The sequence below is a fragment of the Xyrauchen texanus genome, chromosome 25, assembly GCF_025860055.1.
Source record: "Xyrauchen texanus isolate HMW12.3.18 chromosome 25, RBS_HiC_50CHRs, whole genome shotgun sequence".
Lineage (NCBI taxonomy): Eukaryota > Metazoa > Chordata > Actinopteri > Cypriniformes > Catostomidae > Xyrauchen > Xyrauchen texanus.
The window spans coordinates 23352929-23371853 of NC_068300.1; the positions used below are offsets into that span (position 1 = coordinate 23352929).

An 18925-nucleotide genomic window follows, 5' to 3' on the forward strand; every position below is an offset into this window, starting at 1 on the left:
CCTTCAGTGCAGAAACACATTTTTCCCACTGAGAGTGGACATAAAATATTGAACTTCAAAATGCTTATGACCTACTTCTCCACTATCCTCAATTTTAAAACTAGGATTATCTGAAAACACAAGTGTGCATGTTCATTTTAATATCCTTTAATTACTCACAGTCCAAATTATGAATTAATCTCTTATGGTTACCAACATTTCCTTAATAGATAACAGACATACTTATTGTCACAATCTTGGAATTCATCTTACACATCAACCTCATACATTAGTCATGCAGACCTTAGTATTTGCATTCAGTACATTTAATAGATAGTAGCCTTTATCAGTTTAAAGCCAATGTATTTTGTATTAGTAATTTATGCCTGTACTGAGCACTTATGTTTACTTCTTTATCTCGACGTAAAGGTGGTGTATAATATTTTTCATTTTGAATATACTTTCTCCTATCCCAGCTTATACAACAGTTGTAAGTAATTTGTGGGGTTTACTCCTAAAGTGTAAACAATATGGCTCTGTGGTGCTATCAAAACATTAACGTTTGACCAGCCTGACACAGCACATTGGCTCGACCAATTGCATAAGTTTGGGGCTGGATTAACTGTTTGTATGACCAATGGAAGATGGGTGAGTGTTTGGGAAATCTGTTAGCATTGTTTTCACAATATTGTTTGGTTACACTAGTGGCAGAGCAATGACACACTTTTAATTTATTTTTATTGATTATCTAAGCCGAGTATTCAAGTTATCACGTTTCTGGGTACTTCTTCGGCTCCTGGCCCACATCTCCATGTAGATGAGAGTTGTAAAATGGGAAAGCAGGGGATAAGTGTTGGTTCTGTAAACTGTGAGCAGGCTGCTCCACTGACCCACTGCTCATTCATCCCCATCACATTTGGCTCCTGTCTACAGATGTTAGACGGTCACTCCACAGCTGAGATAAACAGAGGTTTATGAGCAGAACGTCCCACATAACATCTGCTTGAAATACTCACACAACAGACTGAGACTGATCTTAATTGACTGAAATGACAGTGGCTTTAATTCCACTATACCATAGACATGTCATTGATAGCTTTAGTAGGTCAATCCACTTGTATACTTAACCATGTATTTAGGAGAAGAAAAAAAACATGCTTGTTTGGGTTCAGTACAGTTTATAAGTTTGACAGATGAGGTTCCACGCCAGTTTCAGTCACAAATAATTTATCAGGATTTGTCCTTACAGTATATCAGCAAAATGGTTACAGATTTGATATACTAATGTACTATTTTTATTAGAGATGCACTAATGTATCAGCCTAACATTGGTATTGGTATGTACTTCAAGCTTTAAAAAGCCGGTGATTTCACTTGCTGACGTCGACAACTGCTTCAAGTATCTAATGAACATTGAAAGATCTCGCCACCCACTTGTGGCTCGTATGGTTGGAAAATCTGTACTTTTATTAAGGAATTTACGTACACGTCAGGGGGCATGAGTAATTGTTTAAAAGTTTTTAATTCGTTTTTTTATATATAATTAATCGCACTAAATTAATGCGTTAAATCGACAACTCTAGTTATTATTTAAATTTCTTTCAAAGTTATGTAGATTATTATCAGCGTTTTGATACAATGAAGCATACAAAATCAGAACCACCAAACTCTCAGTATCAGCAGATGTTGTACCCAAATTTTGTATAGGTACATTCCTAATTGGGGTCAAGCCCTGAAAGGGCGAATCGTTAGTGTTCCTATTATTATTTATTGTTTTCTGCCATGGGAGTCTATGGCAGCCCATGGAACCATTCGCAGGATGTTATGAAATTTTGCACACAGCTAAAGGACAGTCTGAACTGATAGCACAGTCAATTTGGAGTCTGTAACTTTAGCACCACCAACAGGTCAAAGTTTCACTCATGTTTACGCTAATAACCATTGACCTGTTTCCTGAGCTCATGTCCAGTTGAATGCATACCATTTTGAATTTTAATTACATGTTTTTTCGCTACTCCTCGTACAATTTTTGTTTTAAAGCAAGATTGTGTAAAGCTACACAAAAGTTATCACTTTTTTTCTATGTTTGAAATTGTTCCTGAGAAATGGCTTCATGAAGTTGATGGTGAGCATGCTTTGACAGATTGTGAAAAAACTTGGTATGTATCATCGCCATCATACATCCAGTGTTTCGCCACACTGCACCCTACTGGTTAGGAGATATGGCTATTTTGGCATATAACTCTTGAACACTTTGGCCAAAAATTATAAATCTGCTCTCTTTAGATTCAGTGAAACATTCCGAGTCAAACCCCATGTTGGCCATTTTGGACATCAGCCCATGATACCACCATGGTTGGCCATGATTTGATTTTATGTAAACCTTTTGTTGTTGCTTCTTTAATAATTTGTCCAATCAACAATTATGTCTGCTGATTATTTGCAGACCATGCCTGACAATATTAGCAAATATATTTTTGTTGTTTAGAATTGTTTCACAAACAAATTTGAATGTACAAAACAAAGAGAAAATGAAAATATTTTAGGACCTTGCCCTGGGGGTGTCATTGTGAATTCTGGATGCCCTGTAGTAAACAATGGCTAAATGTACTTGCTTGAAATATAACTCTATGGATATAAAAATTGTCTTTTCAAATTTTTTCCAAAAAATCCTACAAAGTGCTTGAAAATACACAAAACAATGTATAGTGTGCAATGTTGTACATAACACCCTCTGCACAACCTTGAGTAAATGCTCTTTATCAATGTACTAATAGACAAAAGAACAAGCACTTTTGTTCTGCCTAATGTGCAACTAGTAAACGCAAATAGAACATTAGTGTGTCTTGAGAATCATGGCCATATATGTTTGGGTTTTTATCTTTAACTCCTACAGTATTCATCAGAATTCTAACTTAAAATGTGTCACGATGCTTCTTTTGCTGCTCATGCTGTTGATAATTGGCTTGACCACGGTATTGCAGCTTACAGCTATATTTTTTACAATATCTATATTTTTACTATTTTAAATAATAGTAGATATTCCTGGACTATATGCAAATGTTAGATATTTAACTTCCTTGATAATGATAATTCCGGGAAGCTAAATTTAGCTGCACTTGATGTGTCTCAGAACAACACCTGTCATTTGCAGCTTTTACATTGTCATCTTTGGGTCTTTGGGTTCATGCTGATGAAGAACTTATTGAAGGACTAAAATGTCTGCATGTGGCCTAAACATCCAGATATATATATACAATTGGCAAAGTGGTGTCTTGTATGCCTTCTTATGTAATATGATCGCATCAAATGCATTTTGGAGGGTATTTATATTTGGTCTTCATGATTGGATGGCTGATCAGTAAAAATAAAAAAAAAGTGACCAAGTGTAAATGCCTCTCAAAGTATTTGTCATTGCAAGTGTCAAACTTAAAAACATAAAAAAAATCAAACATTGGAAATACATAATTTTTCCATTCTGTGTAAAGAAAATGTAATATCTAATATGGTACTAAACATAAAGAAGTTAATTCACAACCTAGCTGTTATTTTACTGTAACACATTCTCCTGATATGGCTGTTAAAATATATCCCTCTAGAGCACATTATTTTGTATATTCACAAATGAGTGTCCTACCATACATAAGACATCATTGTTAGACTTGGCAACAGTTGTAGGCTGGTGCTATTGTTCTTTGATGATGGATTGTGAATTTATACACTCAGGCCCCGTGGTCTTGTGAATGTTTTAGCATCCCACCCACAGATTAACTGACTGATCTGGAGCAGAGGGGATCAATGCACTCTGGCCGCTTTCTGGATCCAGAATTCAGTGTGTATTTTCCACACATTAACATTGTGTCATAGATGCTTATTTGAGGACATGGAAGCTATTGATCAGCCTAGAATCATTTATTACAATTAGCATTTGTTTCCATTGAGTACTAGAGACATGCAGTTCTGGTTGCATAATCATTTTTACAGATTGGAATATATGTCAGTAATATAAGCAGAATATACACTCACTGACCACTTTATTAGGAACACTAAGTTCTTAATAAAGTGCCCGACATGGTCTTCTGCTGTTTTAGCCCAAGGTTCGATGTGTTGTACATTCTGAGATGTTATTCTGCTTACTACATTTGTACATAACGATTGGTTATGTGAGTTACCGTAGCCTTTCTGTCAGCTCAAACCTATCTGGCCATTCTCCGTTGTCCTCTCTTGATTCTGTCATCATAACTGCCGTTTACTGGATTTTTTATTATTTTTTATTTGTATTTTTTTCACCATTCTGAGTAAATGTTTTTTTAAACAGTCTTGAGACTGTTGTGTGTGAAAATCCCAGGGGATCAGCAGTTACAGAAATACTCAAACCAGCCCGTCTGGCACCAACAATCATGCCACAGTCTCAATCACTGAGAACATATCTTCCCCCTTCCTGATGGTTGATGTGAACATTAACTAAAGCTCCTGACCCATATCTGCATGCTTTTATGCATTTCTGCCACGCAATCACATGAATAGTAGGTGTACAGGTTTTCCTAGTAAAGTGCTCAGTGAGTGTATAAATCAGCATTGTGTGTGTTAGTAATATATGCTAAAATTGAAGTTGTTTACGACTATATAGATCTTAATAGTTTGTGAAGGATTTTCTGGTGCATATCGTGTTTGATCAAAGCTTGATTCATTAACATTGCATACATTCTTCTGCATGTTTGAGCTTTTTCCATATGTATAAAATACAAAATTAACCATCAAGTTCTTAATGCAATTTCTAGACCAATGATTGTAAACTAGTTTTGTTGTATGATCAAGATTTTACATTACTGAACATTGCCCCAGAATTGTTTATCCTGCAAAGGTAAACCAATATTGGTTACACTTAGCAAAATGGTTGTGTTTGTTAACATTATTTAACATGAACTAACAACACTTTTACACCAATAATTAATCTGATTACATTAATTAATGCATTATGAACTATCATAAACTAACAATAAACAATTGCAAATTTATAAATTAAAATTAACTAAGATAAGTAAATGCTGTAAAATTAGTTTGTTCATTGTTCGTTCATGAACTCTAAAGCAATTACTTATGTTAACCTTATTGTGAAGTGTTACCTAAATGTTCTTGCAGTAAATCAAACATTTAATTTAATAACATTACTATATGTGTCACGATCCCCTGTTGTCTGCCCAGTGTTTCACTTGTCAACTGTCTTAAAACTACACTTCCCGTAGTTCCCTGCCCTCATCACTGCCAGCAGTCACTCATTGTTCTCACCTGTGTCCTGTTTGATCATCACTCTCACTGTGTATTTAAACCCTGTTTGTTCCCCAGTCATTGTTGATCGTTGAATGTGGATGTCTGGATGTAGATGTTGTCATGTGTTTGCCCAGTTTGTCTATGTTACCTTTGCCCACCGTGGATGTTTCTCCAGCCCATGTACTCTTGGTTGTATTTCGTGTTTTGGTTTTGTTTTTCCCATTGTGGACGTTACATTTTGTTCCAGTCTTGTTTGTTTCCATCACTTTCAATAAAAACCGCACTTAGATCCTCACCCCTCGTCTGCCTTCTCCTGCTTTCGTAACAATATGAACTGCATAGACCGAACGACGTGAAAAATTAATAACATGACATAGGCGGAATAGGAAAATGTGTGTTAGTGTATTAACAACAGAAGAAGTGTGATATACCAGCCTAACATAAGGAACAAACACTGGGCCAGGTATTGTACTACAGCTGTCTTAAATGTGCACTCAATATTTATTTTTCCTCATTAAAAAAAGTTAACTCCTAAAGACATTAATTGTAATTTTGCAATATATGCAGGAAACCATTATTACTCGCTTTAAAATAATAATAAGACTCAGTCATATCAGTAACCTTATAAAGCTGTTTTATTCTACATGGAGAGGGTCCGCACATGGGGGCTGCCATGTTGGAATCACTTGACCAGCCGAATACTTCTCAATTAATCTCAGTAAACATCCTTTTACTTGACACTTTCACTCATTGATTAAAATAATCATGGCGGACCGTGAATACTAAATTTCTACAATGGCATCTGAAACTGAAAACTATTGATATTAAATAATTCTGCATCCAAGCTGCTAGGTGTCAGTGTATGACAAAAAGTCAAAAGTTACTGAGCGCACCTGTAATATTATGATTGTTTGGTTTCTTAATGTCTCTTGAATCTTGAATGTTTTATATTTGTGACAGCCAAGATAAAGCACACTGTGGATGGCACAAACCATGTTGATCCTTGATGCAAGTGAACACATCTTTGATGTAGTTGTAGTTATATGTTCTTATAGCTTGCATAGATTTGTTCATGATTTTCGAGGTTAAGAGCATGTCACGCAACCTGTCCATGTCGGCATCTGTCTAATTTTGCAAGCTTATACTAAGTGAGAGGTGAATTTATGCCTGAATACTGTAGAATTTGAGTGGACACAGCCTTTGACATCAACAACAAAACATACGGGTATAAAGGGAGGGAAATGCGTCTGTCCATTCAGGATTTTGCCCTGAGGAGCCGAGAATAAGGTTCGGCCATAACAGTGGCTCGGTTCAGCATCATGGCTGGGAGGACACAATGTCTCGTTCCCTCCATCAGGGAATCTAGACGTTCCCCCTCCGTTCCTCACTTCGACGCTGTGTCAAAGAAGCGACACTAGGGGTCTATATTTAATCACGGCATGTGCTGAACTGTGTACGTTCATAAATCGTCATAACCTTCTGGTTCCCGGCACCCCGAAGGGGGGAACAAGGTGATGTGTGAAGCATGGGAGCAAGCCGCACCAGCCGCGCCTTTTCTCTTTCTATGTTTCTCACATAGAGTTAAAGCGGCTGGGGCCAACTTAACGCTATCAAACACATTGGGGAATATGTTCTTTTCCAACTCCTATTCTTTCAGGGGGAAAAGACCCTGTGGAGACCACACCTGCCCAGGCTAGGTGAGGTAAAGAGTGGTGAAATACATCACATGGGTTTTCAGGCCACATGTGGAAAATGGCACGGTGGTAGATCCTACCTGCTGAGAGTGAGGAGTTGCTACAACATGGCGAACAGGGGACAGCGGGGACTGGCCAAGTAAGATGCGGGTCCGCTCGCAAGGGGACCATACAGTGGAAAATACACACAGGGGGATTAATCCACACAGGGGTCCGTCCTGTGGAGCACCTATTCCAGAACAGAGAAGTTTCAGTACTTGTAGTAGGTCTGGTCAGGGAATTCCTCCAGTGAATTTGCGGACCAGAGGGCTAGGAAGAATCATCCAGGGAGACAAGTTAGTATCAAAGGTATTGGATGTTGTCCAACCCGCTGCCCTGCATATGTCTGCTAGGGAGGTGCCGTTGGCCTGTGCCCACGAGGATGTCTCACTTCTCGTCAAGTGTGCTCGAACCCGCAATGGGGCGGGCACGGCCTAGGTGTGATAGTCCAATGCTATGGCGTCGACAACCCAGTGGGAAAGCCTCTGTTTGGAGACATCGTTCCCTATCCGCTGTCCACCAAAGCAGACAAAGAGCTGCTCGTCTAAAGCTCTGCGTGCGGTCCACATACTGTAAGTGCGCAGGGTACGCACTGGACACAGCAACGAAAGCGCTGGGTCTGCCTCCCCCCGGGGCAGCGCTTGCAGATTCACTACCTGGTCTCTGAAGTGAGTCGTAGGAACCTTGGGCACGATGTGAGTGTCTGCCGGACCGAACTCCAGGCAAGTGTCACTGACAGAGAACTCTTGCAGGTCCCCAACCCTCTTGATGGAAGCAAGCGCAATCAGGAGGGCCGTCTTCAGGGAGGGCAAGAAATACAGACAGCAACTCTAGGCAGTTGATGTGCCAACGTAGCAGGGGCCCTTTCCAGGAGCCAGCAGCTGCGTGCCCGTTGCACACGGCGCCCCAACCCTGCTTGGAGGCGTCTGTGGTGACCAGAATGCGTTGGGACACCTGCTGTAATGGGACTCCTGTCTGCAGAAAACAGAGGTCTGTCCAGGGTTTGAAAGTCTGGTGGCAGGCAAGGGTTGATGAACACACGGTGCGTGCCTGCCCTGTTTTAGAGGAACCACGGTGTCTGGCTTGAATAAGGTGAGGCATTTCAGCCCTGACTGCGCGCGCTCGTTGGTAAGGCGTGCTATCATTGAGTCTGAGTCTAACTCCATGCTGAGAAAAAAGGTGCTCTGAACTTTGCTTGCTCTTTTTTCCTGAAGCCCTAGGCAGCTGAGTTGCCTGAGAACCTGGTCCCTGTGGGCACATAGTCTCAGGAGTGGGCCAGAATGAGCCAGTCGTCGAGGTAGTTGAGTATGCGGATGCTCACTTCCCTTAGTGGGGCAAGGGCTGACTCTGCAACCTTCATGAAGACACGAGGGGACAGGGACATGCCGAAGGGGAGGACCTTGTACTGATACGCCTAGCCGTCGAACGCGAACCATAGAAAGGGTCGGTGTTGAGGCAAGATGGAGATGTGGAAGTACGCGTCCTTCAGGTGTACCGCTGCTAACCAATCTTATTGCCAGAGGCAAGTTAAGATGTATCTTTGCGTGACCATTTTGAACGGGAGTTTGTGCAGAGCCCGGTTGAAAACTTGCAAGTCCAAGATCGGTCGTAAGCCGCGGCCTTTCTTGGGTACGATGAAGTAAGGGCTGTAGAAACCCTTCTTCATCTCAGCTGGAGGGACAGGTTCTATCGCTTCTTTGAGTAGAAGGGTCACGATCTCCGCGCGCAGGGTGTTGGCGTCTTCGCCGTGCACCGAGGTGGAGCGAATACCGCCGAAACGGGGCAGGAGCAGGGTGAACTGAATCGCGTAGCCGAGTTGAATGGTCCTGGCTAACCAGCGCAACGGGTTGGGAAGTGAAAGCCACGCATCCAAGCTCCGTGCGGGGTGCACTAAGGGGACGATCGTTTTTAAGATACCCGGTGGGGCTTCTCAGCGGGGCGGAGTATGCAATGTGGCGTCGGGAGGCAAAAGCGCATCCCGAGGCACCGGCCCTCCACCAGGGGATGGAGTGGTCTGCTTACCAGCTCCGGAGCAAACGTCTTGGTCTCTGGTTCGTCCATCTCAGGAACGTATGGGAGCCTTCCGGGTCCTGGAGGATGATCGAGAGACGGGTGGGGGGGCGTGCGCTTCCTGTGGGGCACTCGATGCTGGGGCTGAGAGCTGGGCCCAGTTTGAGGCGGAGCTGCGCGTTTTCTGGAAGCCGCAGCAGGACGCTCTCGGCAAGCAGGCGGAGCACGACCCGTGCTAGTGGCGCGGCGGGGCATGATGTGGGAAATGTGTTCTTCGACACAACATCGAAGTGAGCGACCTCTGCCAGGCAAAGTGATGTTTACAGAGCCTGCTCAGATTTGTTACCGATAGAGTTTAGCATTTGCACAGCATAAATATTCACTGTGGATATATTGGCTCAGCCTTGGTAAACTCGAGAGGGAAGATTATATGTTAATCATGTCGTTGCATTCCTCAGAAAAAAATAAACATTACATAGTCTCCCCAGCATGCTGTGATGCAGTGCAATTTTCTGTGTGTATTCTAAGTATTATACGTCCCTTTTGAATATCATTAAAGTACACTGTAGCAGCCAATAATGTTATAACTACTGTTAATATAATAACTGCCAATAATGTAATACATTTTTATTGTTTTTTTATTAACCCAGTCAATAATGTAAGAACTTATTAAATTATGGGCAAAAAGTGATTACGTTACTGGTCCAGAAATGTTATTACATTATTGGTAAGTTATTACATTAATGGTAGTTATTACATTATTGGCTGCTACAAACACCAAACAAACTATGTATCTAATTTTGATGGAAAACTACATTGATGATTAAATTTTTTTTTGGAAGGATAACATAAGATCCTAAATACAAGATGGCTGTGATGGGACAGTGTGAGGATGTTGGCGTGTTCAGGATGTGCAGTGCATGAGTTTGTATTCACTGCATCGGTTCAGCTCAACATGTGCAATGCAAACAGGTTAATGAAACTAATAATAAAAAATGTGGGACTGAAAGTTGGGCCTTGGCACGCTGACCTAAAATCCTGTGAAGACTCGCCGTGTTTCCCATGGGATTAATCCAGTGTGGCGTACAGAGTGTAGTGCAGCCTGGAAGGATTATATGTGCTGGACCTGGTCTTCCGTTGCCCTACTTTTTATTAAAGTATAGAGAGAGGCAAAGAGAGATTGCATGAATGCTTGGACAGATGGAGTGGGGGTTTGATTACAGCACACCAAGTAGAGAGAAATGCTACAATTTTCCTTTTTAAAACACAAATTGGTGTAAATTTTATGTTTGTTTTTTATTTTTATAATTGCTTATAAGAGGATTGCATCATTCTCTGCTCAGCAAAGGGATAATATAGTTTTTAAATTTGAATTTAGATTATATATATATATATATATATTAGGGCTGTCAATCGATTAAATATTTTAATCAAATTAATTACACGGTGTCCCGATTAATTAATCGCGAGTAATCACATTTAATTGCATATACAAATATTTGCTGAGAAAGCCCCTCATATAACAATAATTCAATATATAATGATGAAATAATTATACATAGTTATCTTTATATATAAAAAAAATAAAATATATATATATATATATATATATATATATATATATACATATACATATATATATACAGGTCCTTCTCAAAAAATTAGCATATTGTGATAAAGGTCATTATTTTCCATAATGTAATGATAAAAATTTAACTTTCATATATTTTAGATTCATTGCACACCAACTGAAATATTCCAGGTCTTTTATTGTTTTAATACTGATGATTTTGGCATACAGCTCATGAAAACCCAAAATTCCTATCTCAAAAAATTTGCATATTTCATCCGACCAATAAAAGAAGTGTTTTTAATACCAAAAAAAAAAAGTCAACCTTCAAATAATTATGTTCAGTTATGCACTCAATACTTGATCGGGAATCCTTTTGCAGAAATGACTGCTTCAATGCGGCGTGGCATGGAGGCAATCAGCCTGTGGCACTGCTGAGGTGTTATGGAGGCCTAGGATGCTTCGATAGCGGCCTTAAGCTCATCCAGAGTGTTGGGTCTTGCGTCTCTCAACTTTCTCTTCACAATATCCCACAGATTCTCTATGGGGTTCAGGTCAGGAGAGTTGGCAGGCCAATTGAGCACAGTAATGCCATGGTCAGTAAACCATTTACCAGTGGTTTTGGCACTGTGAGCAGGTGCCAGGTCGTGCTGAAAAATGAAATCTTCATCTCCATAAAGCTTTTCAGCAGATGGAAGCATGAAGTGGTCCAAAATCTCCTGATAGCTAGCTGCATTGACCCTGCCCTTGATAAAACACAGTGGACCAACACCAGCAACTGACATGGCACCCCAGACCATCACTGACTGTGGGTACTTGACACTGGACTTCAGGCATTTTGGCATTTTCTTCTCCCCAGTCTTCCTCCAGACTCTGGCACCTTGATTTCCGAATGACATGCAAAATTTGCTTTCATCCGAAAAAAGTACTTTGGACCACTGAGCAACAGTCCAGTGTTGCTTCTCTGTAGCCCAGGTCAGGCACTTCTGCCGCTGTTTCTGGTTCAAAAGTGGCTTTACCTGGGGAATGCAGGGATGTTTCTACTCCAGACTCAGTCCACTGCTTCCGCAGGTCCCCCAAGGTCTGGAATCGGTCCTTCTCCACAATCTTCCTCAGGGTCCGGTCACCTCTTCTCGTTGTGCAGCGTTTTTTGCCACACTTTTGCCTTCCCACAGACTTCCCACTGAGGTGCCTTGATACAGCACTCTGGGAACAGCCTATTTGTTCAGAAATTTCTTTCTGTGTCTTACCCTCTTGCTTGAGGGTGTCAATGATGGCCTTCTGGACAGCAGTCAGGTCGGCAGTCTTACCCATGATTGCGGTTTTGAGTAATGAAACAGGCTGGGAGTTTTTAAAAGACTCAGGAATCTTTTGCAGGTGTTTAGAGTTAATTAGTTGATTCAGATGATTAGGTTAATAGCTTGTTTAGAGACCCTTTTCATGATATGCTAATTTTTTGAGATAGGAATTTTGGGTTTTCATGAGCTGTATGCCAAAATCATCAGTATTAAAACAATAAAAGACCTGAAATATTTCAGTTGGTGTGCAATGAATCTAAAATATATGAAAGTTTAATTTTTATCATTACATTATGGAAAATAATGACCTTTATCACAATATGCAAATTTTTTGAGAAGGACCTGTATATATAAAATAAAAAATATTCAGATAATTCAAATGCAGTACATTCTTGTGGCAGAAGAGTTAATCATTGATAAGTTGATACAAAAATCGGCTTTAGAATACAATGTATTGTTTACTACCATATTATTGAACATTTTATTTTTCGTTAACAACAATAATACTCTGGTAGAGCCACATCAAATTCTTACATTCTGAGTACTGAACACGCAGCAATGGCTGTTCCTGAGAGAAATATCTTCGGTTGCCCCTGGGCTGCAGAAACTGCTGAAATATAAATGAGACACTTAATGGCTGAGGCTGTATTGAGCCAGTGTTTACAGGGATCCCAGGATTGTGTGTCACAGGGCTTCTGGCGTCGATCTCAGGAAGTCCTCTTGCTACTCGCCAAATGCCGATTCATAAATGCCACAGGGAGTCTGTGTGCCATGCTGGATGTGTTAATGTTGACTTGACTGAGGCCCATTTGCCCTAGTGGGACTCCCATATGTGATAATCATCCCTCAAGACATAAAAAAATACAAATGCTCAGTCACTTTTCTTACATTATATCCATAAAATTAAATTGTCATACACAGTACTACAGCCCTAGAGAGATGGTTTTACTGTAAATATTTGCACACACAAAAAAGTTCCCTTTCTTGTGCTTTCTGAATATTTTACCAAATTGGCCACAGCAGCTGTACACATTAAAAAATAATGAGGTTTAGTCTGTTTATTTAGAAATAAACATTTGAGTGACTCCACTCAAATCTTTTAGAGATGGATTGAACCTGAAGTGTGTAATTCCATTTTGTGATGCTAGTAGTGCTAAATATGATCCCTTTATTCCTACATGATTTACTGCCAACATTTGTAATTGTTTCACCTCTTTCTTGGGACAGTTTTAAAGCTGTACCACAAATCTTTTGCACTAAAACACCCTGTGAAAACTCATGGTAGACTAGAGTTCCACTTTTACTGATTCTCACAGTAACTAGTTGTGCCTGGCTAAATAATTGAAAATGTCAGACCAGAAGTGCATTTCCAAACAATTTTGTCCTACTTGCTGTAATGAACAGAAAGGCACCCTTTGTCATCCTGAGCAATTACGAACTAGATGTGAAGGGAAGCAGATGTTGGAACATGATGTGATCTATCATCTATGATGGATAACACCTCCAATCTCGTAATGGCCATTTGTAATATTTGATTAACAATATGAGTCAAAAATAGAGAGCTATTATCTCTCTGAAATGTGCAACCGTTATTCTGAATTGCACAGTGTGAGTCATCCTTCATTTAACATTCAGAAAAGCTATCCTATTGTGCATCATAATTACTGTTAAGAGACTTGAAGAACAATGACATCATAAATGCTTAAACGTGCAGTAAGAAACTCTTGGCTGCATTATTAAGTTAGTAGGCATTTTAAACTTACAGCTTTTGGACATGCATTCCTTTTCAGATGTGTTGATGGACTCAACGACGGCAACGGCTGAGCTGGGCTGGACGATATATCCATCATTGGGGGTGAGGCTCATTGAAATAATTTAGATGATCAGACCTAGTGTAAACTGAATAATTCAATGCACAAATTCATCATGACTCATGTGGTGCTTTGTCGAAAATAGAAGTTGAATTCCCAATTAGATTGTCTTTAAAGCAATCAATGTCATTTGTCTCACTACTGAATATTTTAGGCTTAGCTATCATATTGGGTCTGTTCCAAAACCGAATGAGCTGCCTAGCTGTCTTCTGCCTGACATTGAATAGTTAGTTGCCTTCTAAGGCAGCATCCTTACAGGGGTGGAACCTCAAAAGGGTCTGCTTCGGAATGGTCTACATACAGTACATTCAGGAAGTTTTTTACATTTTGTTGTTGCAGGCGTATGCTAAAATGCTTTTAAAAACAATTTTCACATTAATCTACGATCCATATCCTTAATGAAGCAAAAACATGATATTTTTTTACTTTTCAAATTTATTAAAAATAAAAAACTGATATAACACATTGACATAAGTATTATATATTTAGCTCAGGTGCATCCCATTTCTCTGTTTCTACACTTTGATTGTAGTCCACCTTTGGCAAACTCAATGATTGGTCATGATTTGGAAAGGCACACACCTATCTCACAGCTGCAAATGCATATCAGAGCACAAACCAAGCCATGAGGTCAAAGGAACTGCCTGCAGAGCTCAGTGACATGATTGTGTCGAAGCACAGATCTGGGGAAGGCTACAAAAACATTCTGGCTGCATTGAATGTTACCAAGAGCACAGTGACCTCCATAATTCTTGAATGGAAGAAGTTTGGAACAACCCGGATTATTCCTAGAGCTGGCCAAATCGGGGGAGAAGAGACTTGGTAAGAGAGGTGACCAAGAACTCAATGGTCCCTCTGGTTGAGCTCCAGAGTTCATGTGTGGAGATGGGAGAAACTTGCAGAAGTACAGTCATCACTGCAACACGCCACCGATCTGGGGTTTATGGCAGAGTGACCTGACGGAAGCCTCTCCTCAGTGCAAGACATAAAAAAAGCACCTAAAGGACTCTCAGACTGTGAGAAGCAAGATTCTCTGGTCTGATGAAATGAAGATTGAACTGTTTGGTCTCAATTCCATGTATCATGTCTGGAGGAAACCAGGCACCGCTCATCACCTGTGCAATACCATCCCAGTGGTGAAGCACGATGGTCGTATCATCATGCTGCGGGTGTTTTTTCAGCGGCAGGGACTGGGTCACTAGTCAGGGTTGAAGGAAAGCTGAACTCAGCAATATACAGAGATATCCATAATGAAAACCTGGTCCAGAGCTCTCAGGACCTCAGACTGGGCCAAAGGTTCACCTTCCAACAGGACAATGACCCTAAGCACACAGCCAATATAATGCAAGTGTGGCTTAGGGACAACTCTGTGAATGTCCTTGAGTGGCTCCGGCAGAGCCAGGACTTGAACCCAATCAAACATTTCTGGAGAGACCTGAAAATGGTTGTCCACCGACAGTCCTTATTCAACCTGACGGAGCTTGAGAGGATCTGCAGAGAAGAATGGCAGAAAATGCCCAAATCCTGGTGTGCTAAGCTTGTCACATCATACCCAAAAACACTTGAGGCTCTAATCGCTGCCAAAGCAGCTTCAACTAAGTACTGAGTTAAGGGTCTGAATACTTTTTCAGTTTTTTCTTTTTAATACATTTGCAGTTATCAAAAATCAGTTTTTTGCTTTGTCATTATGGGGTGTGGAATGTAGATTGATGTGAAAAAAAATATTTAAAGCATTTTAGCAAAAGACTGCAACAACAAAATGTGGAAAAAAATGAAGGGATCTGAATACTTTCTGAATGTACTGTTGGCTGCAACTTTGTGCACTATACAAAAAAATGCTAAGCATGGGATACTTAGGTAACAATGGGCCCTTTTACAGACTGTGATGACGCGTTTCCATCTTATTTAGCATTGAAATCTGGCAAACTTTTTTATACTGGGAATTTTTATTAAATATATTACCCTGAAATACATTTAAAAAATAAGAGTTACCACAGCTGCGATTAGGTTTCTAATACAACTGCTGAACTATCTTTCTCTCCTCTGATAGCTGTAATCAACTGTCTCTATTTTTTTATTCTTTGGAAAGCTGTGAAAGCATAATAGTGGATTTTTTTATTTGCTGAAATGGGTAAGCAAATATTAATATTTTATGTGGTCTTTAGTGATGGGCATTCCGGCTCTTTTCAGTGAGCTGGCTCGTTCGGCTCAGCTTACCAAAAAGAGTTGGCTCTTTTAGCTCCCAAAAGGCTCTTTAAAAAAATATATATATTTTGTATTTTTTCAAGTCAAACAGCTTGCAGTAGTTTGACTATAATTGGTGTTAAAACAATTCTTATGAATTCTTAAATGAAATCATACTACCTTAACCACAATGTATTTAAAAATACATTGGTTTGTTATGCCCCGCGACCCTGTACACAGGATAAGCGGTTGACGATGGATGGATGGATGGATGGATGGTTTGTTATGAAAAAGAACGCCATTAAACATTTGCATTTAAATTATAACTTTTTATTGTATATAAACAAAGTTAAAATAAATCTAACCATTCAAAACTAACACAGTCTGAACAGCATAATAGAATATTGCAACATATCAAAGAAAAATAAATACCAATTTGCAAAACTGTAGCATCTCACAAATTTAAATAAATGTAAAAAAGAAGGATGCTATTACATGTGCATTTAAGGTGTAACATTTGTAACAATTCAAAACTAATACAATCTGAACAATCCACCCTCCCTCACGCATCTTTGGTTCATTGGTTGACACTGCGTGTCTGATTGACAGGAACAACAGGTAAGGCTGTTAGTCTGAGCAGACGGTCGAACGAATGTGTGTGCGCTTGAGCATTTAGGCCTATATTATTTTATTCCTTTTTTTGTTCTTTGAAGTAGTTAATTCTATTCATTTAAATCTTTTGATTATTCATATCTTTTGATTATTCACATCATAGATTTTTATAAATAGATTTGGCTCTTCTGATATGTGAGCTGGCTCCCAATGTTCACCTACAAGAGCCGGCTCTTAGAGCTGACTCGAACAATCCATCACTAGTAGTCTTCCCTTTACCGCTATATTTCGCTTCCATTTACCCACTATCATTTACTTTTCTCATTCCAAGCCCAGATATGTGAAAAGAGTCCATTGGTTTCTGTGGAGATTTACATATTTGGCATATGGCTAAGCTTATGATAAAAATTTTCATTTTCATTTTTATTGTTTATTTTTACAGGGACAATGCACAATTAAAAGTAATTGGACCAGAATTAGCTAATAGCTAGTTTAAATCATAATAATCAAAATAAAAGAGTTGATTTTTAATAAGATGAATTTCATTTATTAATAAGTTTTAATTTTAAATATTGAATTAAGTACAGTAAGTTTTTTTTTTTTTTCTGATCAATGTTCCTCCAACTTCATTGTAGAGCCCTTCAGAGGACAGGGAGGGAATTTATTTTCTGAAATAGTTTTGCGTTCCCCTTGCAATAGTTTTATGTTCCCTCGCAAAAAGGTTTGAGTTCTCTTGCAATTATTTTGGGTTCCCTCACAAAATATTTACCATGGCTTCACAATAGTTATATTGTAGGAATAATGTTATTTATTTTATTTGATTTTTTTGGAAACCGTGGTTTTGCTATAGTAATATTGTAGAATCCATGACTGTAGTAACCATAGTTAAACTGGTATTTTATTAAAACCATAGTAACCACAAATACATGCATTTAGTTACCTTACATTTGGTTTTCCTGTATTATTACTATGGTTTCATACAAATATCATGGTTAAAATATGATTACTGTAGTAAAACTATGGAAAATGTGAGCATAATACCTTAATTCTGCCTACGTAGGCAGCTCCCTAGGTTTTGGAACAAAGCAAATGTGTCTTTAAGGGTTTGAAATCAAAATGAATGTCCCACAAATATGCAAATAGCATAAAAAAACATGCTTTTAGTAGTACTATAGATACAGACATCATTTATTTACACATGATCTTTGCTTTGGTTCCAGTGGGAAGAGGTGAGCGGCTACGATGAGCACATGAACACCATCCGCACTTACCAGGTGTGTAATGTCTTTGATGCCAACCAGAACAACTGGGTGCGCACTAAATACATAAAGCGGCGAGGAGCCCAGCGCATCCATGTGGAGATGAAGTTCTCTGTGCGAGACTGCAGCAGCATCCCTAACGTTCCTGGCTCCTGCAAGGAGACCTTCAATCTTTACTATTTTGAGGCTGACTCTGAAGTAGCCACCAAGGTGTATCCAGCATGGATGGAGAACCCCTGGATCAAGGTGGACACCATTGCAGCTGATGAGAGCTTCTCCCAGGTGGACTTGGGTGGACGTGTAATGAAGATCAACACAGAAGTACGCAGTTTTGGGCCTGTGTCTCGTAATGGCTTCTACTTGGCCTTTCAGGATTATGGAGGCTGCATGTCACTCATCGCAGTGAAGGTTTTCTATCGCAAGTGCCCCCGAATTATTCAGAATGGGGCCGTCTTTCAGGAGACCTTATCTGGGGCAGAGAGCACCTCTCTGGTGTCAGCTCGGGGCACTTGTATACATAATGGAGAGGAAGTGGATGTACCCATTAAACTGTACTGCAATGGAGATGGGGAGTGGTTGGTACCTATCGGGCGCTGTGTGTGCAAGGCAGGGTACGAGTCTGTGGAGAATGGGACTATGTGTACAGGTAAGTTTTGTTGATTATTGAATATGATTTGTATTTGGAGTCATTTCATTTACTTTAAAGGTTTGCCAATCTTGTCTGGTCTGGTTTTGATGCACACACTGTATAAATGTGCAGTTGTTTCTTTAGGAGATTTTTCTACCTAACATGAATTGTAAAAATTATTTTCTTTGGTGTAACTTAATGTAGTCAGGTTGTTCCAGTCATTTAAAATTATATTTGTGACTTAAATAAAGGATAACATACTGTCTGCTGGTTGTTATCATGAATCAAACCCAGACAAGGTAATCAGAAACCTGAAACAAATCTGAGGAGTCTTTTATAATCCTAAAGGGGTTTATTTTGCAACAAATAGCTTAAGCAAAGTTTGAAATCTGCACCTCTAAAGCACTAAAAAAGATATATGGATGAATAAAGAACATCTAAAAAAAAATCATGAATTCACAATAAACCTCTCCCATAAGACATGATGCATGCAATTGCAAATTTACAAAT

At 39.6% G+C, this 18925-nt stretch overlaps 1 protein-coding gene across 1 annotated transcript in view; it reads left to right on the forward strand.

Moving 5' to 3' along the window:
- Positions 1-18925, forward strand: part of LOC127618668 (ephrin type-B receptor 2-like) — a 118211-nt gene that overhangs the window by 12126 nt on the left and 87160 nt on the right. The window contains exons 2-3 of the mRNA XM_052091255.1: positions 13652-13716; positions 17749-18433. Coding sequence (XP_051947215.1) covers positions 13652-13716; positions 17749-18433 — 750 coding nt within the window. The remainder of the gene's footprint in view (positions 1-13651; positions 13717-17748; positions 18434-18925) is intronic.